Raw genomic sequence first — 14,841 nt, forward strand, 5'->3', positions numbered from 1 at the left:
TGCAGAGGTGTGGTGGACTACAGGGTGACTGAATGTCCCAATTGGTCTGGGATTTTCCGCCAGGCCAGAGCCTACTTTCCCTACCATCTCCTTCCCAGGTGCCAGACAGAGCCGTGTGAGAGCTGTGAGCAGCAGGGCCAGGCCCACCGAGTGGGGGAACGCTGGCGCCGGGGCACCTGTGAAGTGTGCCAGTGTCTGCACAACCACACAGTGCACTGCGCCCCCTACTGCCCGCTGGGCAGCTGCCCCCAGGTGAGGAGGTGGGGGGGATGGAGGATGGGCAGATTCTGGGGTTGGGGAGGGACAGTGTTTGGAGGCCCTGGTTGGAGGAGGCTGATGGGGTGGACCCGAGGGACAGCAGGTGGTTGGGCTCAGTATATCCAAGCTGACTCCTGTGTCCCCACAGGGCTGGGTCCTGGTGGAGGGAATAGAAGAATCATGTTGCCACTGTGCCCTGCCCGGTGAGTGGTCTAGGGGATGGCAGAGGACCCAAAGGGGAGGAGGATGGGGACTCTGAAAAAGGGCCAGGAGTGGGAGGTCATGGGGTGGCTGGATGCCCCAGACTCAGGGGAGCCCTCTAGGTGGGAGGGGCATCTCTGCTCACCAGAGGTCTTTGGCCTTGCTCTCTGTTTGGCTCCCCTGTACCTTCCTGGGTTTCTGGCTCCCCCACCCTCAAGGGCAACCTCTTCTGCAGGACCGGACTGAGATGCTTCCTCAGAGCGGCCAAGACAAAGTCAGACTTTTTCAAAAGCAGCTGAACTTAGAAACTGAGTTATAAATGAAACAAGGCTCAAAAATCACCCCCTCCCCCAGGTTCCTTATCCTAATAGTGCACCCACAGGCCACAATTTCTTCACCTCATCTCTCTCGACTGAGGTTAGGACAGAGCGAACAAATACAGTTGTTGGGAGTATCCGTGGCACACAATAGCTGACTGAGGGGACAAGCAGAGCCCTGCTGGCATCCCTTCCTCTAAATCATGTGCACAGGGTGGCTTCCATCAGAGGCTGTCATTTTCTAATGCTCAAAGACAGCCTGACTGGTAGCAACAGCCCTGGATTAAGAATTGCAACTGCTCAGTTCTGTCCCAGGAGTGAATCCAGACTGGCAATTTTGCTTTTTATTCTCTAAATATGCAATGAAAGTGGAAAATCCCAACTCACACCAGGGCAGGAAGGGCCTTTCCTGGCTCAGAGATTATTCGTTGGGAAGTCACGGGAGAAAGGTGCTCCAAGAAGTAGGGAGATGAGCCCATCTCGTGGTCACTGTCTCCTGACCCCTGAGTCTCCCCAATCAGGAGAGAACCAGACAGTCCTTCCCATGGCTACTCCCGCCCCTGCTCCAGCCCCCAGTTCCCGGATTGGACCCCCTCTGGTTACCTACCATCTGCCTCCACCAGGAGGTAAGGGCCATGTGCTGTGGAGTGGGGGGAGATTGCTCAGAGGTTGCCAGGCCTGGGAGGAGAAGCTGGACAGCTGGGATTCATTCTTCATTTTTTACTGGGAGGGTGGTTATCCTAAGGATATGGAAGTCATCCCCTGTCTTAAGGTGCTTCCCCCAACTCTGCCCTCACTGGATCATTCTTTTGTCCTGGACCAAGGTCAACTGTTGGGGCCTTCCAATCCTCCAGCTACTTCTGTGGCTTCCTAACTGTGTCCCTGGCAGGCTTCTGTCCCCTCCGTCCTCTCCACACTCCAGCCCCTCTCCCTTTTCTGCACCCAGACCCCTGCTATTCACCCCTGGGCCTGGCAGGGCTCCCCAAGGAGAGCCTACGTGCATCATCCCAGCAGCTGGAGTACCCAGCTTGGGCTGCCCTCCTGGGACCTCCCACCAAGGGGCCTGGCCCTCAGGGCTGGAGCCCTGGGGAAGAGGCATATGCTGAACTGCACAACCGACCTCCCTACCTGCAACTGGATCTGCTACAGCCCAGGAACCTCACTGGTCAGTGTGGGTTTGGGGTGAGGACTGGAGGAGGGGACAGTGATGGTGGACTGGGGACAGGGGACTGCTTCTTGTGCTCTGACCCCTGCCCTTGCCCTGGCTCCTCTTCAGGCATCATCGTGCAGGGGGCTGGTTCCTTGGATGCCTATGTCACCAGCTTCTCACTCCAGTTCAGCAGTGACGGTCTACACTGGCATGACTATCGTGAAGTCCTGCCTGGCATCCTGCCCCCACCAAAGGTACCATCTGGCATGAGGTGCCAGGATTAGTGACACATCAGGCCACTTTGTGGATCCCACAAGTATATGTCCCTGTTCTAGTTTGCTAGCTGCCGGAATGCAATATACCAGAAACGGAATGGCTTTTAAAAGGGGTGATTTAATGAGTTGCTAGTTTACAGTTCTAAGGCCGAGAAAATGTCCCCATTACAACAAGTCTATAGTCATGTCCAATCAAAGGCATCCAGGGAAAGATACCCTGGTTCAAGAAGGCCGATGAAGTTCAGGGTTTCTCTCTCAAGTGAGATGGCACATGGCAAACAGTCAGGGCTTCTCTCTCAGCTGGAAGGGCACATGGCAAATACGGCGTCATCTGCTAGCTTTCTCTCCTGGCTTCCTGTTTCATGAAGCTCCCCAGGAGGCATTTTCCTTCTTCATCTCCAAAGGTCACTGGCTGGTGGACTCTCTGCTTCGTGGTGCTGCAGCATTCTCTGCCCTCTCTGAATCTCTCATTCTCCAAAGTGTTTCCTCTTTTATGGGACTTCAGAAACTAACCAAGACCCACTCAAATGGGTGGAGACATGTCACCCCCTAATCCAGTTTAACAACCATTCTTAACTAAATCACATCAACCAGGGAGATGATCTCATTACAGTTTCAAATGTACAGTATTGAATAGGGATTATTCTACCTTTAAGAAATGAGATTTATATTAAAATATGGCTTTTCTTAGGGGGCATACTTCCTTTCAAACCAGCACAGTCCCCAAGGACCTTCCCATCAGTCTGCCAAGAGGGCCGTTCTCTGCTTTAGATGCTCGTTGAACCCCTGGTGGTAGCAGGGACTGTGTCCTGTGAAGGCTAATGGAGGCCACTGTCAAGTGGGGCATTGCTCAGACGCAGGGCAGTCAGTGGGAAGCTCTAGCAGCTGCGGAGGAAGACAGGATGGAATGGTATCAAGTTCATCGAGGGCCTCCATGTGGAGAGAAGCCCAGGGCCCAACCCCTGCTTGCACAGGAGAGACCAGCATTGGGAAGCGCCATATGTTTGCTCTGAAATATTGAAGGAACACCTGCTATGGGCCAGGCTCTGGGGACACGGCCCTTGGGCAGAACTCCCCACAGCCTGAAGTGCCCCAGATGGCAACTGTCCCGAAGGCATGGAAGTTGGGGGACGTGGCTTGGCGGAGGGTGGAGGAGGGCACTCTGGTCAAGGTCATGGTGACAGCGTAAGCAAGAGGCAGGACTCAGGACTCAAAGAGCAGCATGCAGCCCTGTGAGCAGGCGGCCCTGTGCCTGCAGCTTTTCCGAGGGAACTGGGACGACTCGACCCCCGCAGTACGGCCCTTCGATCAGATGGTACAGGCGCAACTCGTCCGGGTCCAGCCCCGGGACTTCCAGCACAGCATCTTCCTGCGGGTGGAGCTGCTGGGCTGCAGGCCAGGTACCTGCAGGGCGGGACGGAGCTGGAGGGAGGTGGGGGGGTGGTAAGGGAGGGGATGGGCAGGGAGCCCTCAGCGATGGCCCCCACAGTGTCCCCGCTGACAGCCACCCCATGCCCGGGGTTTGGGCCCCGCTGTGCCAGCGGTGAGTGTGCCCCGAGGGGGGCCTCCTGTGATGGCGTCCAAGACTGTGAGGATGGCTCTGATGAAGAGGGCTGCGTGCCTCTGCCCACTGGCGCTGGCAGGTAAGGGTGGCATGGCTGCCCAGCTCACACTCTTTGGCTTTGCCTATGGAGGGGAGCACTGTGGGAGGAGCCCCGCACTGCCTTCACCCCTGAGGTGCCTGCACAGTGGGGAGGAGCCGCTGGGTGCCTTTAGAGCCCCTTCCCACCACGGAATCCCAGGATTCTGTGCCATAGAGTCCACCGTTCTGTGGCTCTCATGGTGTGGCCCTCAGACCACCAGCAGCAGCGCCTGGAACTTGTCAGAAATGCACAATCTCAGGCCCCACCCTGGATCAGGAACTGTGGAGGTGGGACACAGCCATCTGCTTTAACAAGCCCTCCAAGTGAATCGGAGGCAGGTGGAAGTTTGAGAACCGCTGTTCATCCATGTCCTCTGTCTGGCTTTAGTGGCCAGTGCCCTCCCTGGAGGCCCCAGGCCCAGTACAAGCCCACACGGCCCAGCTCAAAGAACACTGACCTTCCTACCTGGCGTTGGAGGTGGAGAGTCTGAAGTTTGGAGAGCTACGGAAGTCCCTTGGTTATTTTTCTTCCAGGGTATATTCCACAGCCAGGATCCTGGCCCTCACATCCACCCAGCCTGGAGAGCTGGTCTCCCAGCCCAGAGAGGTAAGTGAGAAGCTGTGCGTGTGGGGTGAGCTGTGAAGGGCAGTTGAGGGAGTCCCATTGCTTCACCAGCTCAGCTGCAGCCCCCTTCAGTCCTCCCCCTCACACATTCAGTCGGCATTTCATCCAGCCTTCTCGGGCCAGCTAGTGGGGGCTGGAGGCCCGAGAGATGAATGGAGGAGCTGAGAAGCACAGGGCAGAGCGCCTGCCTGGAGGAGTTTGGGAGGCAAGAGAGACCTTGGCCCCTGGCAGTGAGGTGATGCCCGCAGACACTGACATATCAGACACTCAGAGCTGGGAAGAGCACTGTAGCCTGGAGTCCCCAGAGGGGACTGGATGAGGGATGACTAGGCTTGGAGGATGTTTGTAAAGTGGAGGAGAGGGGCTGGGGCATTTCCCACTGGGAACAGCCTGGTCAAGGGCCCAGAAGGGAGAATGAACACAAGGCTCAGGCACACATGCATGCGTTTGCAGGTGTGTGCATGTGTGTGTGCATGGGGGAGGGGAGATGGGAGTTTGGGAGGCAAGAGCTGAAGGGGGTCCCAACCCAGGGGGACAGTGACAACAGGGGCCTGAGCTCTCTGGGGGCGGTGGGTCAGTGCCTGTGGGTGCAGAGCCCAGAGGGATTGGGCTCCACTCCCTGGCTCTGCCCTGAGCTTTGGAACAGAGACAACAGAATATGGGAGGAGGAGGAGAAGGGGAGTGGGGTACTGTGCACCCAGGAAACACCTGTGCATTCTTGATGGAAAGGAGAGGCTGATTCTTGAACAGGGGCACATGCAGGGAGCTGCCCCCAGGGCTCAGGGAAGGCTGGGGGGCTGAGCCTTCTCCCTCTGCAGGGTCTGGCAGAGATGGAACCTTGGCATCCTGGGCACGGGTCACCCACATCCCCCACAGGTATGTGCACAAACTCCAGGCCTCCTCCTCAAGCCCCCTGCTCCTGCCTGTCCTTTCAGAGCAAGGGGTAGTTGCATCTCAGAGGTGTAAGCTCTGGTCCCAGTCTCCCCATTACATGAGAGAGAGGAGGGGAGTCAGGGTGGGAGACACTGGTTACCTTGGACACATATGGATTTCCAGTATGGGGAGGCGCATGGCTGTGGAGTGCTGTCCAGCCCTAGCCTGTACCCTCCCTGCTCAGACATCCATGCAACCAGGCACCTCTCTCTTAAATGCAACCAGGGACCTCTTAAGTGTTTCCTGGGAGCAGTGTTGTCTCTAAATGTGCTCAGGGGTGACCTGCCACTCCCTGCCTGGTTGTGTGCTGGCCTCCCCAAGACCACCTAATCATCACCTGCATCTTAGCCCCAAGAAGAGTGGTCTTCATAGAGGGACGGCCATGAGGAAGGGAAGGAGCCCTGTGTGTATTTGTTGGAGTGCGGGTGGGGGGTCAGGGCAGCTGGGTCTGAGTCCTGGCTCTTTCTCCCCGTGAGATGTTGGTTATGTCCACCACCTGCCTGTGCCTCAGGTTCCTCATCTGTGATATGAGGAGCTCTCTTAGGTAAGCTCTGTGGTCCCTTCCTATGTCGATGAAAGGTACTCAGGAGGCTGGAGTGGACCGTGGGTCTGTGTCCTTTGCGAAAAGCAGCTAACTTGTCCTTAGGGCCTTAACATATAGACCAGTGTGTTGAATGCTAATCTTGCTCAAAGTCTGGTTTTAGAAAAAAGCTGTCTTTGAAGGGAATCTCTTACCGAAATTGAGAATTTCATAACCCTTTTCACTTTGGCTGCCAGGAAACTCAAAACAAGTTTCTCTGAACAGTGTAGCAATGGACTTACCATGAGTCTCTGGTAGTGTTTGCTCCTTTTTCTGCTGTGTTTAAGTAACGTCTGCTCTCCTTCTTACTAAATATTTTGTTGCAGTGGGTGTGAACTTGAAAGCTGCCATATTGTCTTCTGGAGAGTAGAATCCAAATTTTAGATCAAAACTAAGCTATTCTACTTTCATCTAAAATCTACTTTGTACTCCATGGACCACAGAGTTCTAATCCCTTTTTTATCTGAAGCCCCCTTGGAAGATGGGGTGCAGCCTGGGATATCTGTCCTTTACCCTGTACCCCCCAGAAGCTTGGGATATCATCTAGTGGAACTGTGTTGGCTTTCTCTCATGGGAAAAGAGCTGGGAAGGCCTCACTCTCTGACTCCTCCACCCACAGGGAGGGAGCCAATGAGTCCTGTCCCAGCCTCCAAGGCTCCTCACCCGAGTTTTGGGGAGTCTGTGCAAACAATGATTACCACCCCTACATCCCAGCCTGGGGTGAGGTCCCCGCAACCAGGAATGGCTGCTGTGACGATGCTCCCCCTGCACTCCTTGATGCCAACAGTCCCCACAGGTGAGATTTTGTGGCCTTACACCAGCAAACCCTGCTCCATCCCAGTGATTACCCTGTGAGGGGTGCAGCACCCATTCTCGTTACAGACAAGGAACTGAGGCCCTGGGAGGTTAGTTGCTTTGCTCAAGGCCACACAACTCAAGGTCAAGTTATAGGTAGAGGACCAGATCTAGGCCCCAGGCCTCGCAACACAGATCATTATTTTTTAATTATCTTAAGAGAGGAAGGAAGTTGGGGCCCATCAGATGTCAGGAGGAGGTGAGGTTGGGGGGTGGGAGGAGTGACTCAGGGAGAGAAGAAAGGGGGCCAGCTGGGGGCCTCAGTCAGCTGACTGTGTGGTGCCCACAGGCCAGAGTGTCCCCCCCGGACCCTTCGCACCGGTGCTGTGCAGCCCAGGCCAGGTACCCTGTGCGGTGCTGGGCTGCGTGAAGCAGGAGCAGCTGTGCGACAGGCAGGAGGACTGTCTGGATGGCTCTGATGAGCGGCACTGCGGTAAGCATGGGACCCTGGAGGGGGCCCTGCATTGTCTGGTGACTGCATGGTATTGTCTGATAACTGTGGTGATGGGAGGAGGGTTTTGGGTTTGGGAAAGTCCCAGCTCCCATTTCTAGGTTTTAGGGGAAAGGCTTGTGTCTTGTTCACCAGAGCTTAAACACCAAGGATTTCTTGTCTCACAGTTCTGGAGACCAGAAGTCCAGAATCAAGGTGTTGGCAAGATTATGCTTTTTCCAAAGTCTGTAGCATCCTGATGGTCGCTTGCCAGCAATCCATAACTCTGTCTCTGCCTCTGTCACATGGCCATTTGCCTCCCTCCACCTCCTCCTGTTCCAAATTCCTCTGCTTATAAGGTCTCCAGTCATATAGGAATGATGTCTGCCCTGATTCAGCTTGGCTTCACCTTAACTAATAGGATCTTTGAACATCCCATTTAGAAATAAATTCATATCCGCAGGACTGAAGGTTAGGACTTGAACCTGTCTTTGTGGATATATGACTGGGAGAGGCTTGGGGTGGCTGGAAGTGAAGAGAAACTGATAGAGTAAAAGCAACAAGGAGTGTGTGTGTGTTTGGGGGAGATGGTGAAGAGGGGGGATGGGAGAAGCCTTGGATCCAAGCCTGTTTTATAATACCTGCCTGACCTTGGAGAGACTCACCCATCCACCCATCTACCCACCACCCATCCACCCACCACCCATCACCCATCCACCCACCCACCCATCTACCCACCACCCACCACCCATCCACCCACCCACCCACCCACCCACCCATCCACCCATCCACCCATCCACCCACCACCCATCCACCCACCCCTACCCATCCACCCATCCACCCACCACCCATCCACCCACCCACCCATCCACCCATCCACCCACCCATCCACCCATCCACCCACCCCTACCCATCCACCCATCCACCCATCCACCCACCACCCATCCACCCACCACCCATCCACCCATCCACCCACCCCTACCCATCCACCCACCACCCACCCCTACCCATCCACCCACCACCCATCCACCCATCCACCCACCACCCACCCCTACCCATCCACCCATCCACCCATCCACCCACCCCTACCCATCCACCCACCCACCCATCCACCCATCCACCCACCTACCCATCCACCCATCCACCCACCACCCATCCACCCATCCACCCACCCCTACCCATCCACCCATCCACCCACCCCTACCCATCCACCCATCCACCCACCACCCACCCCTACCCATCCACCCACCACCCATCCACCCATCCACCCATCCACCCACCACCCACCACCCACCACCCATCCACCCATCCACCCATCCACCCACCACCCATCCACCCACCACCCACCCACCCATCCACCCATCCACCCATCCACCCACCACCCATCCATCCATCCATTCATCCATCGTGCTTGCAGTAGAATACTACGTTCAAAGCCCATGGCATAATGTCTTCCGATAAGAAGAAGAGAAATCAAGTGTTGGCCCATCAGAGGAGGAGCCACCCCAGGGAATCCCCTTTGGGAAGAGAGTACCATGGGATACACTGCTCTTCCTGATGCTCTGGCCTCTCTCTGATGTGAACCGTTGACATGTAGAAAGACTGTGTGAGAGGCCATGTAGACCAGAGGAACCTGTGATCTCACACACGCAAGCGGAGGGATGCCTAAGCTCGGAGCCGTCTGCTGGAGGCATGTCATGGAGGGGAAGACACAGGGCCTCCCACCAGCAAGCTCTACTCCCCTCTTGGCCTGAGGCTGAAGGGGCTCAGTTTAGCATTGAGCCAGGAATAACTTAAGCGACTCCCTTTTCCTCCTTGCCTCGTGGGCAGGAAGCACAGAGCCCTTCACTGTGCCCACGATGGCCCTACCTGGGTGGCTGGCCTCACGAGCCATCTGCTCCCCAAGACAGCTGAGCTGTGGCAGTGGGGAGTGCCTTCCTGCCGGGCGGCGCTGCGACCTGCGGCCTGACTGCCAGGATGGCTCCGATGAGCATGGCTGCGGTAGGTGCTGGGACAGGGAGAGGTGGGGGGTACCCCAAGGGCCCTGCTTCTGCCTGGGTCTCCCTCTGATCCCCGACCTCATCCCACCCCCCTGCAGTGGACTGCGTGCTGGCTCCCTGGTCTGACTGGAGCAGCTGCAGCCGCAGCTGTGGGCTGGGCCTCGCTTTCCAGCGCCAGGAGCTGCTGCGGCCTCCCCTGCCTGGAGGCAGCTGCCCACCTGACCGTGTCCGCAGCCAGCCCTGCTTCGTGCAGGCCTGCCCAGGTAACCTGGCACCCAGCCTCTCCTCACAAAAGCCTTTGCACCCAGAGGAAACTGGGGACTGGAACCCCCTCGGGTGGAAACCCTGGGATCGCTTCCTACCCTAGATCTTCAGGAGAATGCCCTCTGCTCTCCTGTGAGGACTCCAGTGTCCAGGCTGCCTTTCTGTGACCCTGGAAGGACAGCCTTCATCCGTGTCACAGCCAGATGCTAGCATAGGGCTGGTCAGGAAACATGCATTCCTCTTGCAGCCTCCTCCTTTCCAGCCTACCTTGGCCCTGGATGCACTCGTTCTGGTCTCAGGTTCCTCAAGTGTATAAACAGTAATTCCTGCCTCAGAAGATGCTCATGAGGATTGAATGAGATGATGCATTTGAAACTGTATGTCGGGAATTAAATGATTGAGCAGCTTTTTTCTGGGCTCCACATCCTGGTATCCCTTTTGTTATGTGAATCCAGTGGAGGGGTCCCCCATTCCTGTTTCTGTGCATTTAAGAGAGGGGTTACCCACCCTGGGAAACCCACACTGGTCCCCACATCTGACCTAACTCTGCATCTGGTCACCCTGTTTCTGTTCCTCTGCCACCAGGGGCAATGTCCACCAGGAGTCGTGCTGTCCAGGATCCCCACAGTCCCAGATCCTTTTCTAATGGACCAGAGCCTTTTATCCTGGGGTGTACCTAAGGACCTTTCCCCTGGCTCCCCTAGTTTCCCACCTATGGGAGGTTTCCTGGGGGACAGAAGAGGAAACTACAGAGTTTCCTGGAGTGCTGCCTGAAGCTGCCTTGCGGGTCCCTGTGCTGTCAGGGGCCTGCCCTGCTCTGCCCATCCTGCTCTCTGATAGTTCAATCTGTGTCTCCTTGGTTTCCAGCCAATTGATCACTTTTTACCTTTCTCCAAAGTGGCAGGGGCGTGGGCTGTGTGGGAGGCCTGGGGACACTGCAGTGTCTCCTGTGGAGGTGGTCACCGGAGTCGCCAGAGGAGCTGTGTGGACCCCCCACCCAAAAATGGTGGTGCCCCCTGCCCTGGGGCCTCCCAAGAAAGGGCACTCTGCAGCTTGCAATCCTGCAGAGGTGGCACAGGTAAGCGGGGTAGGGAGCCGGGCTGGGGGCAGGAGGGAATCCAAGGAGAAAGTCCTGTGCGGGTGGGGCCATCGGGGGCGGGTCTCCCAGCCTTTCAGTGCCCACCCCACCTGTCTCCCAACAGACTGTGGGCTGGGCCAAGTGCATGTGAGCACTGAGCTGTGCCAGAAGGGATTGGTGCCCCCTTGCCCGCCCTCCTGCCTGGATCCTGAGGCCAACAGAAGCTGCAGTGGGCAGTGTCTGGAGGGTGAGGCAGACCTAGCAAGCCAGGGTGCCATGCACAGAGTCCTCAAGGGGAGCATCTTTCCCCCCCGCCCCCTGCTAAGCCCACCTGCCCTCAGGCTCCAGCCTCCCTTCCTGCTGTACCCTTTCTCCACTTGGGGCTCAGTGCCATCTTCCCCCACACCCCCAGGATGCCGCTGCCCCCCTGGGCTCCTCCTCCATGACGCTCACTGCCTGCCTCTCTCTCAGTGCCCCTGCTTCGTGGGTGAAGAGTTAAAGCACCCAGGTGTGCCCTTCCTCCTGGACAACTGCACCCAATGGTGAGGGTGGGGCACCTCTTAGGAGAGGCAACTGGGGGAGACTGGGAGGCCCTGGAGTTGGGGTGGGGACCGTGAGGCAGGGCCTCGTGCAGGCCTGACTTCCTCCCTCCCCTGCAGCATCTGCGAGGAGGGGGCTCTGCGTTGTGAAGTAGGGTCATGTCCTGTGCCCTGCGGCTGGTCAGCCTGGACCTCCTGGGGCCCCTGTGACCGCTCCTGTGGCTCTGGAAGGAGGGCTAGGTTCAGGTGTGCAAGAGGGAGCCAGGGAGGGAAGGAGGACCCAAAGTGGGAGAAAGGAGAGGAGTGTGGCAGAGGGAGGAAGACTAGGGGAGAGGGAGGAAGGCACTAGGGAGTGTAGGGAAATGCTTGGCCGGACTTAGCAGGGAGCAGAAGCCAGCTGGGAGGGCCGGTAGTGGAGGGAACCGACAGGGCCTGAGGTGGAGAGGGCGGTGCTTAGAGGCTGGAAGGACAGCCAGGGCAGGCATAAGAGGCCGGGCAAGAGGAGAGCAGGTGTCCAGGGGGTGCCTCTCTCTCAGGTCCCCCACCAATCCTCCTGCCGCTTCTGGGGGTGCACCGTGTGAAGGAGACAGCCAGGAGATACAGGGCTGCCACATGGAGTGTGGAAGAGGTAAGGTCACGGGGCTAAGCACGGAGCCCACCCACCCTTTCCCTGGGCCTTCCGTCCTCTCAAACCCCTGCTCTAGGAACAGAGAGATTGGACGGCAGCTGGTTCCTTTGAATGGGTGGTCTGGGAAGCTTCTCCAGTCCAGTGAGACGGGCCTTGAACTGGCCTTACCAGGCCTTGATGGGGTAGAAGGCAGAGGCGCATGCCAAGGCGGCCTCCTTCTCCCACACCAGAAAGTCCAGGAGCCAGCAGGCTGGCAGGGTGTGGCAGGGTGGCTGCACAGCAGGGTACGGGAGGTGCAATGTGGGGGAGGAGGTCAGCAGCACTTAGAGGCCAGGTTAAGGATCCTTGACTTTCCCCCATGCTCCTCAGTGGGTGTCCATGCCAATGGACAGTCTCTGCAGAGCCGGCAGCCCGAGCTCCGCGAGCACAGGTGGATGGGGCAAGCGTGGATCTGGGCATGGGTGGCTGGGGACTGGGCCAGACTGCAGCAGTGGAATGGGTAGGAAGGGGGCATTGGAGAGTATCTGGGAAGGCTTGGTGATGGATTGCCACTGAGGGTTCCCAGGCAGAAGCGTGGATGGAGGACGGTGTTTTAGAAAGGTCTGGAGGAAGTCCTCTAGGGGAGACACGGGGATGGGGTGGAGCCCACCTCGAGGGCCCACAGATAGAGAAGTGGGGGTGGAGCCAGTGTCCAAAGAGCATGGTGGCAAAGTTTCTGCATCCTGAGAGAGGATCACAGGCTGCCTCCAAGCCCGAAGGAGCCTTCCCAGTTGTCTCTTACCCTTCCTGGTCTCCACGGCATCTCAGACCCAACCCCATGTCTCCTGATGTTCTTCTGACTCCAGGTCCCCCAACCCTCCCCAGCCTGCCAGGGCCTTTGGCTCTATGCCTGTCTTCCTCTCTCTTTCCTCCCTCCAGAGGGGCTGGGCTGGATGTCCTGGTCGCCCTGGTCTCCGTGCTCCCACAGCTGCCTTGCCCTGGGTGGTGGCCCAGGCTGGCGCAGTCGTTCCCGGCTCTGCCCCAGTCCCGGGGACGCATCCTGCCCAGGAGAGGCCACCCAGAAGGAGCCCTGCAGTCCCCCTGTGTGCCCAGGTGTGCTTCCCTCTTTCCCAAGGGTGACAGCAGGATGGGGTGGGGAGCAAGGGAGAAGAATGACTCTGTGGGCAGGTTCTATACACCGGGATGGGGAGGGGACAATTGCTGTCCTGGACATGGGATGGGGCGAGGGTGCAGCGAACCTGGCCAGTGTTCTTAAGCCTCTTTTCCCCCAGGAAGCCCAGGCCAGAATCACAGGGTAGGCCTGGCCTGAAGGAGGGTTGGGGACAGCCCTGGATGGGGGCTGACAGCTGACCCTCCCTCATCCCATCCTCTGCTCTTCCTGACAGTGCCAAGTGTCTGGGGCCTGTGGGCTCCCTGGTCCACTTGCTCAGCCCCCTGTGATGGAGGCATCCAGACACGTGGGCGCAACTGTTCTGCCCCAACCCCTGGGGACCCTGAGTGCCGGGGACCCCACAGTCAGACCAGGGACTGCAACACACAGCCCTGCACAGGTACTAAATTCCCTCCCCTTTCTCCAGTGAGACCACATCCAGGCCAGCCTGCTGTGTGTTTTGATCTCCCCACCCCTTGCTGTGTCTGGACCCCTCACCTTTCCCCCACCCTCACCTTCCCCCATCACTGGCTTCTGGCTTCAGGGCAGGAGATGCCCAGTGCTAAGAGACACTATGTCCTGCTCTCCTGCCTCTCCTCCACTCCCTTCTCTCCTACCACACTGGGCACCAGGCACTGGGCTGTGGCCTGAGGCCCCAGCTCTGTGATCCTCCAGGCACAGGGCCGGAGGTCAGGCTCCTCCAAGGAAGTCACGCTGACCTTCAGGTAGAACCCACTCATGGCAAAAATTGTGGGGCAGCACAACTAGCCCTTAAAAACCCCTGGCCCCTCTTCCTCGCTTTTCCTTCTTTGCTGCTCCCGCTGGCCCAGTGGCTTGTATTCTGTTCTGCCCTCAGGAACATCTGTGCTAAGGTCAAGCTAAGCCACGAATCTTTATTGATGACATTCCAGATACTAGAGCACTAGATACATTCCAGATACTAGAGCTGCCAGAATCGGGGGAGGGAGGGGGTCTGCCTAAATCTCCTCAGTCCTGCTAAATAAGCCGCCCGGGAGCCCCTGCAGGTTCCCCTCTGCCACACACCAACCCCCGTCTCCCTCCCAGCCCGCCCCGTCTGCCCCTGCTGAGACCAGTTCTGTCTTCCCATCCAGCCCAGTGCCCGGGAGCCATGGTGTTCCGCTCAGCTGAGCAGTGCCTCCGGGAGGGGGGGCCGTGCTCTCAGCTGTGCCTGGCACGGGGGCCTGGAGTGGAGTGCATGGGCTTCTGTGCTCCTGGCTGTGCCTGTCCCCCTGGCCTCTTCCTGCACAACACCAGCTGCCTGCCCCTCAGCCAGTGCCCCTGCCAGCTGCGGGGACAGCTGTACTCACCAGGAACAGGGGCTCAGCTGGACTCCTGCAATAATTGGTAGGCCATGAGTGCCGGGGGAGGAGGGGGGGAGAGAGGGTGGGTACTCGGGGAGGGGACTTGGTGGCTCGAGGGGTGGGCAAGCATGGACCTTCTCTAGAGTATACACACACACACACACACACACACACACATACCACACACCCTGACCTGGGAGAGATCATCATGCCTCCGTTCCTTAAACATGCCAGAGCAGCATTCCTGGAGGGGTGGGCAGCTCGTAAGAAATTGTTATCCCCCCTTGGCATACAGAAAGACTGAGTTTAGGTAGATGAAGTGTTTTATGATGGAACTGGAGACTGGAAAGGAGCTTCTAATCTCTCCTCCCACTTTTCTCTTTTTCTTTTTCTGAAACAAAACCCCCCACCTTGGATCTGCTTGATTTCTGCTCAGAACCTTTCAAGCGCCCCCGACTCAAAGCTGACACCAGACTTAGTCAGCAGAGGGCACTCTAACCCCTTCCCTACTCCTTTCAGCTTTTTCCTTTTTCTTTTCTCTCCCCTGGCTCCCCTCCCCAACTTCTTTCTTCATTTCCCCTCCCTCCCCTTTCT

The 14,841-nt window shown here is 57.7% G+C and overlaps 1 protein-coding gene across 1 annotated transcript in view; it reads left to right on the forward strand.

The window, feature by feature from the left end:
• LOC143682278 (SCO-spondin-like) overlaps positions 1 to 14,841 on the forward strand; it is a 60,192-nt gene that overhangs the window by 21,028 nt on the left and 24,323 nt on the right. Inside the window, exons 39-59 of the mRNA XM_077159102.1 lie at positions 99 to 252; positions 407 to 461; positions 1,298 to 1,402; positions 1,723 to 1,941; positions 2,053 to 2,180; positions 3,460 to 3,601; positions 3,691 to 3,844; positions 4,378 to 4,450; positions 5,287 to 5,344; positions 6,601 to 6,777; positions 7,126 to 7,269; positions 9,097 to 9,267; positions 9,365 to 9,529; positions 10,429 to 10,608; positions 10,733 to 10,855; positions 11,021 to 11,150; positions 11,268 to 11,393; positions 11,684 to 11,775; positions 12,694 to 12,867; positions 13,161 to 13,325; positions 14,038 to 14,290. Coding sequence (XP_077015217.1) covers positions 99 to 252; positions 407 to 461; positions 1,298 to 1,402; positions 1,723 to 1,941; positions 2,053 to 2,180; positions 3,460 to 3,601; positions 3,691 to 3,844; positions 4,378 to 4,450; positions 5,287 to 5,344; positions 6,601 to 6,777; positions 7,126 to 7,269; positions 9,097 to 9,267; positions 9,365 to 9,529; positions 10,429 to 10,608; positions 10,733 to 10,855; positions 11,021 to 11,150; positions 11,268 to 11,393; positions 11,684 to 11,775; positions 12,694 to 12,867; positions 13,161 to 13,325; positions 14,038 to 14,290 — 2,988 coding nt within the window. The remainder of the gene's footprint in view (positions 1 to 98; positions 253 to 406; positions 462 to 1,297; positions 1,403 to 1,722; positions 1,942 to 2,052; positions 2,181 to 3,459; positions 3,602 to 3,690; positions 3,845 to 4,377; positions 4,451 to 5,286; positions 5,345 to 6,600; positions 6,778 to 7,125; positions 7,270 to 9,096; positions 9,268 to 9,364; positions 9,530 to 10,428; positions 10,609 to 10,732; positions 10,856 to 11,020; positions 11,151 to 11,267; positions 11,394 to 11,683; positions 11,776 to 12,693; positions 12,868 to 13,160; positions 13,326 to 14,037; positions 14,291 to 14,841) is intronic.

The sequence above is a fragment of the Tamandua tetradactyla genome, chromosome 1 (assembly GCF_023851605.1).
Source record: "Tamandua tetradactyla isolate mTamTet1 chromosome 1, mTamTet1.pri, whole genome shotgun sequence".
Classification (NCBI taxonomy): domain Eukaryota; kingdom Metazoa; phylum Chordata; class Mammalia; order Pilosa; family Myrmecophagidae; genus Tamandua; species Tamandua tetradactyla.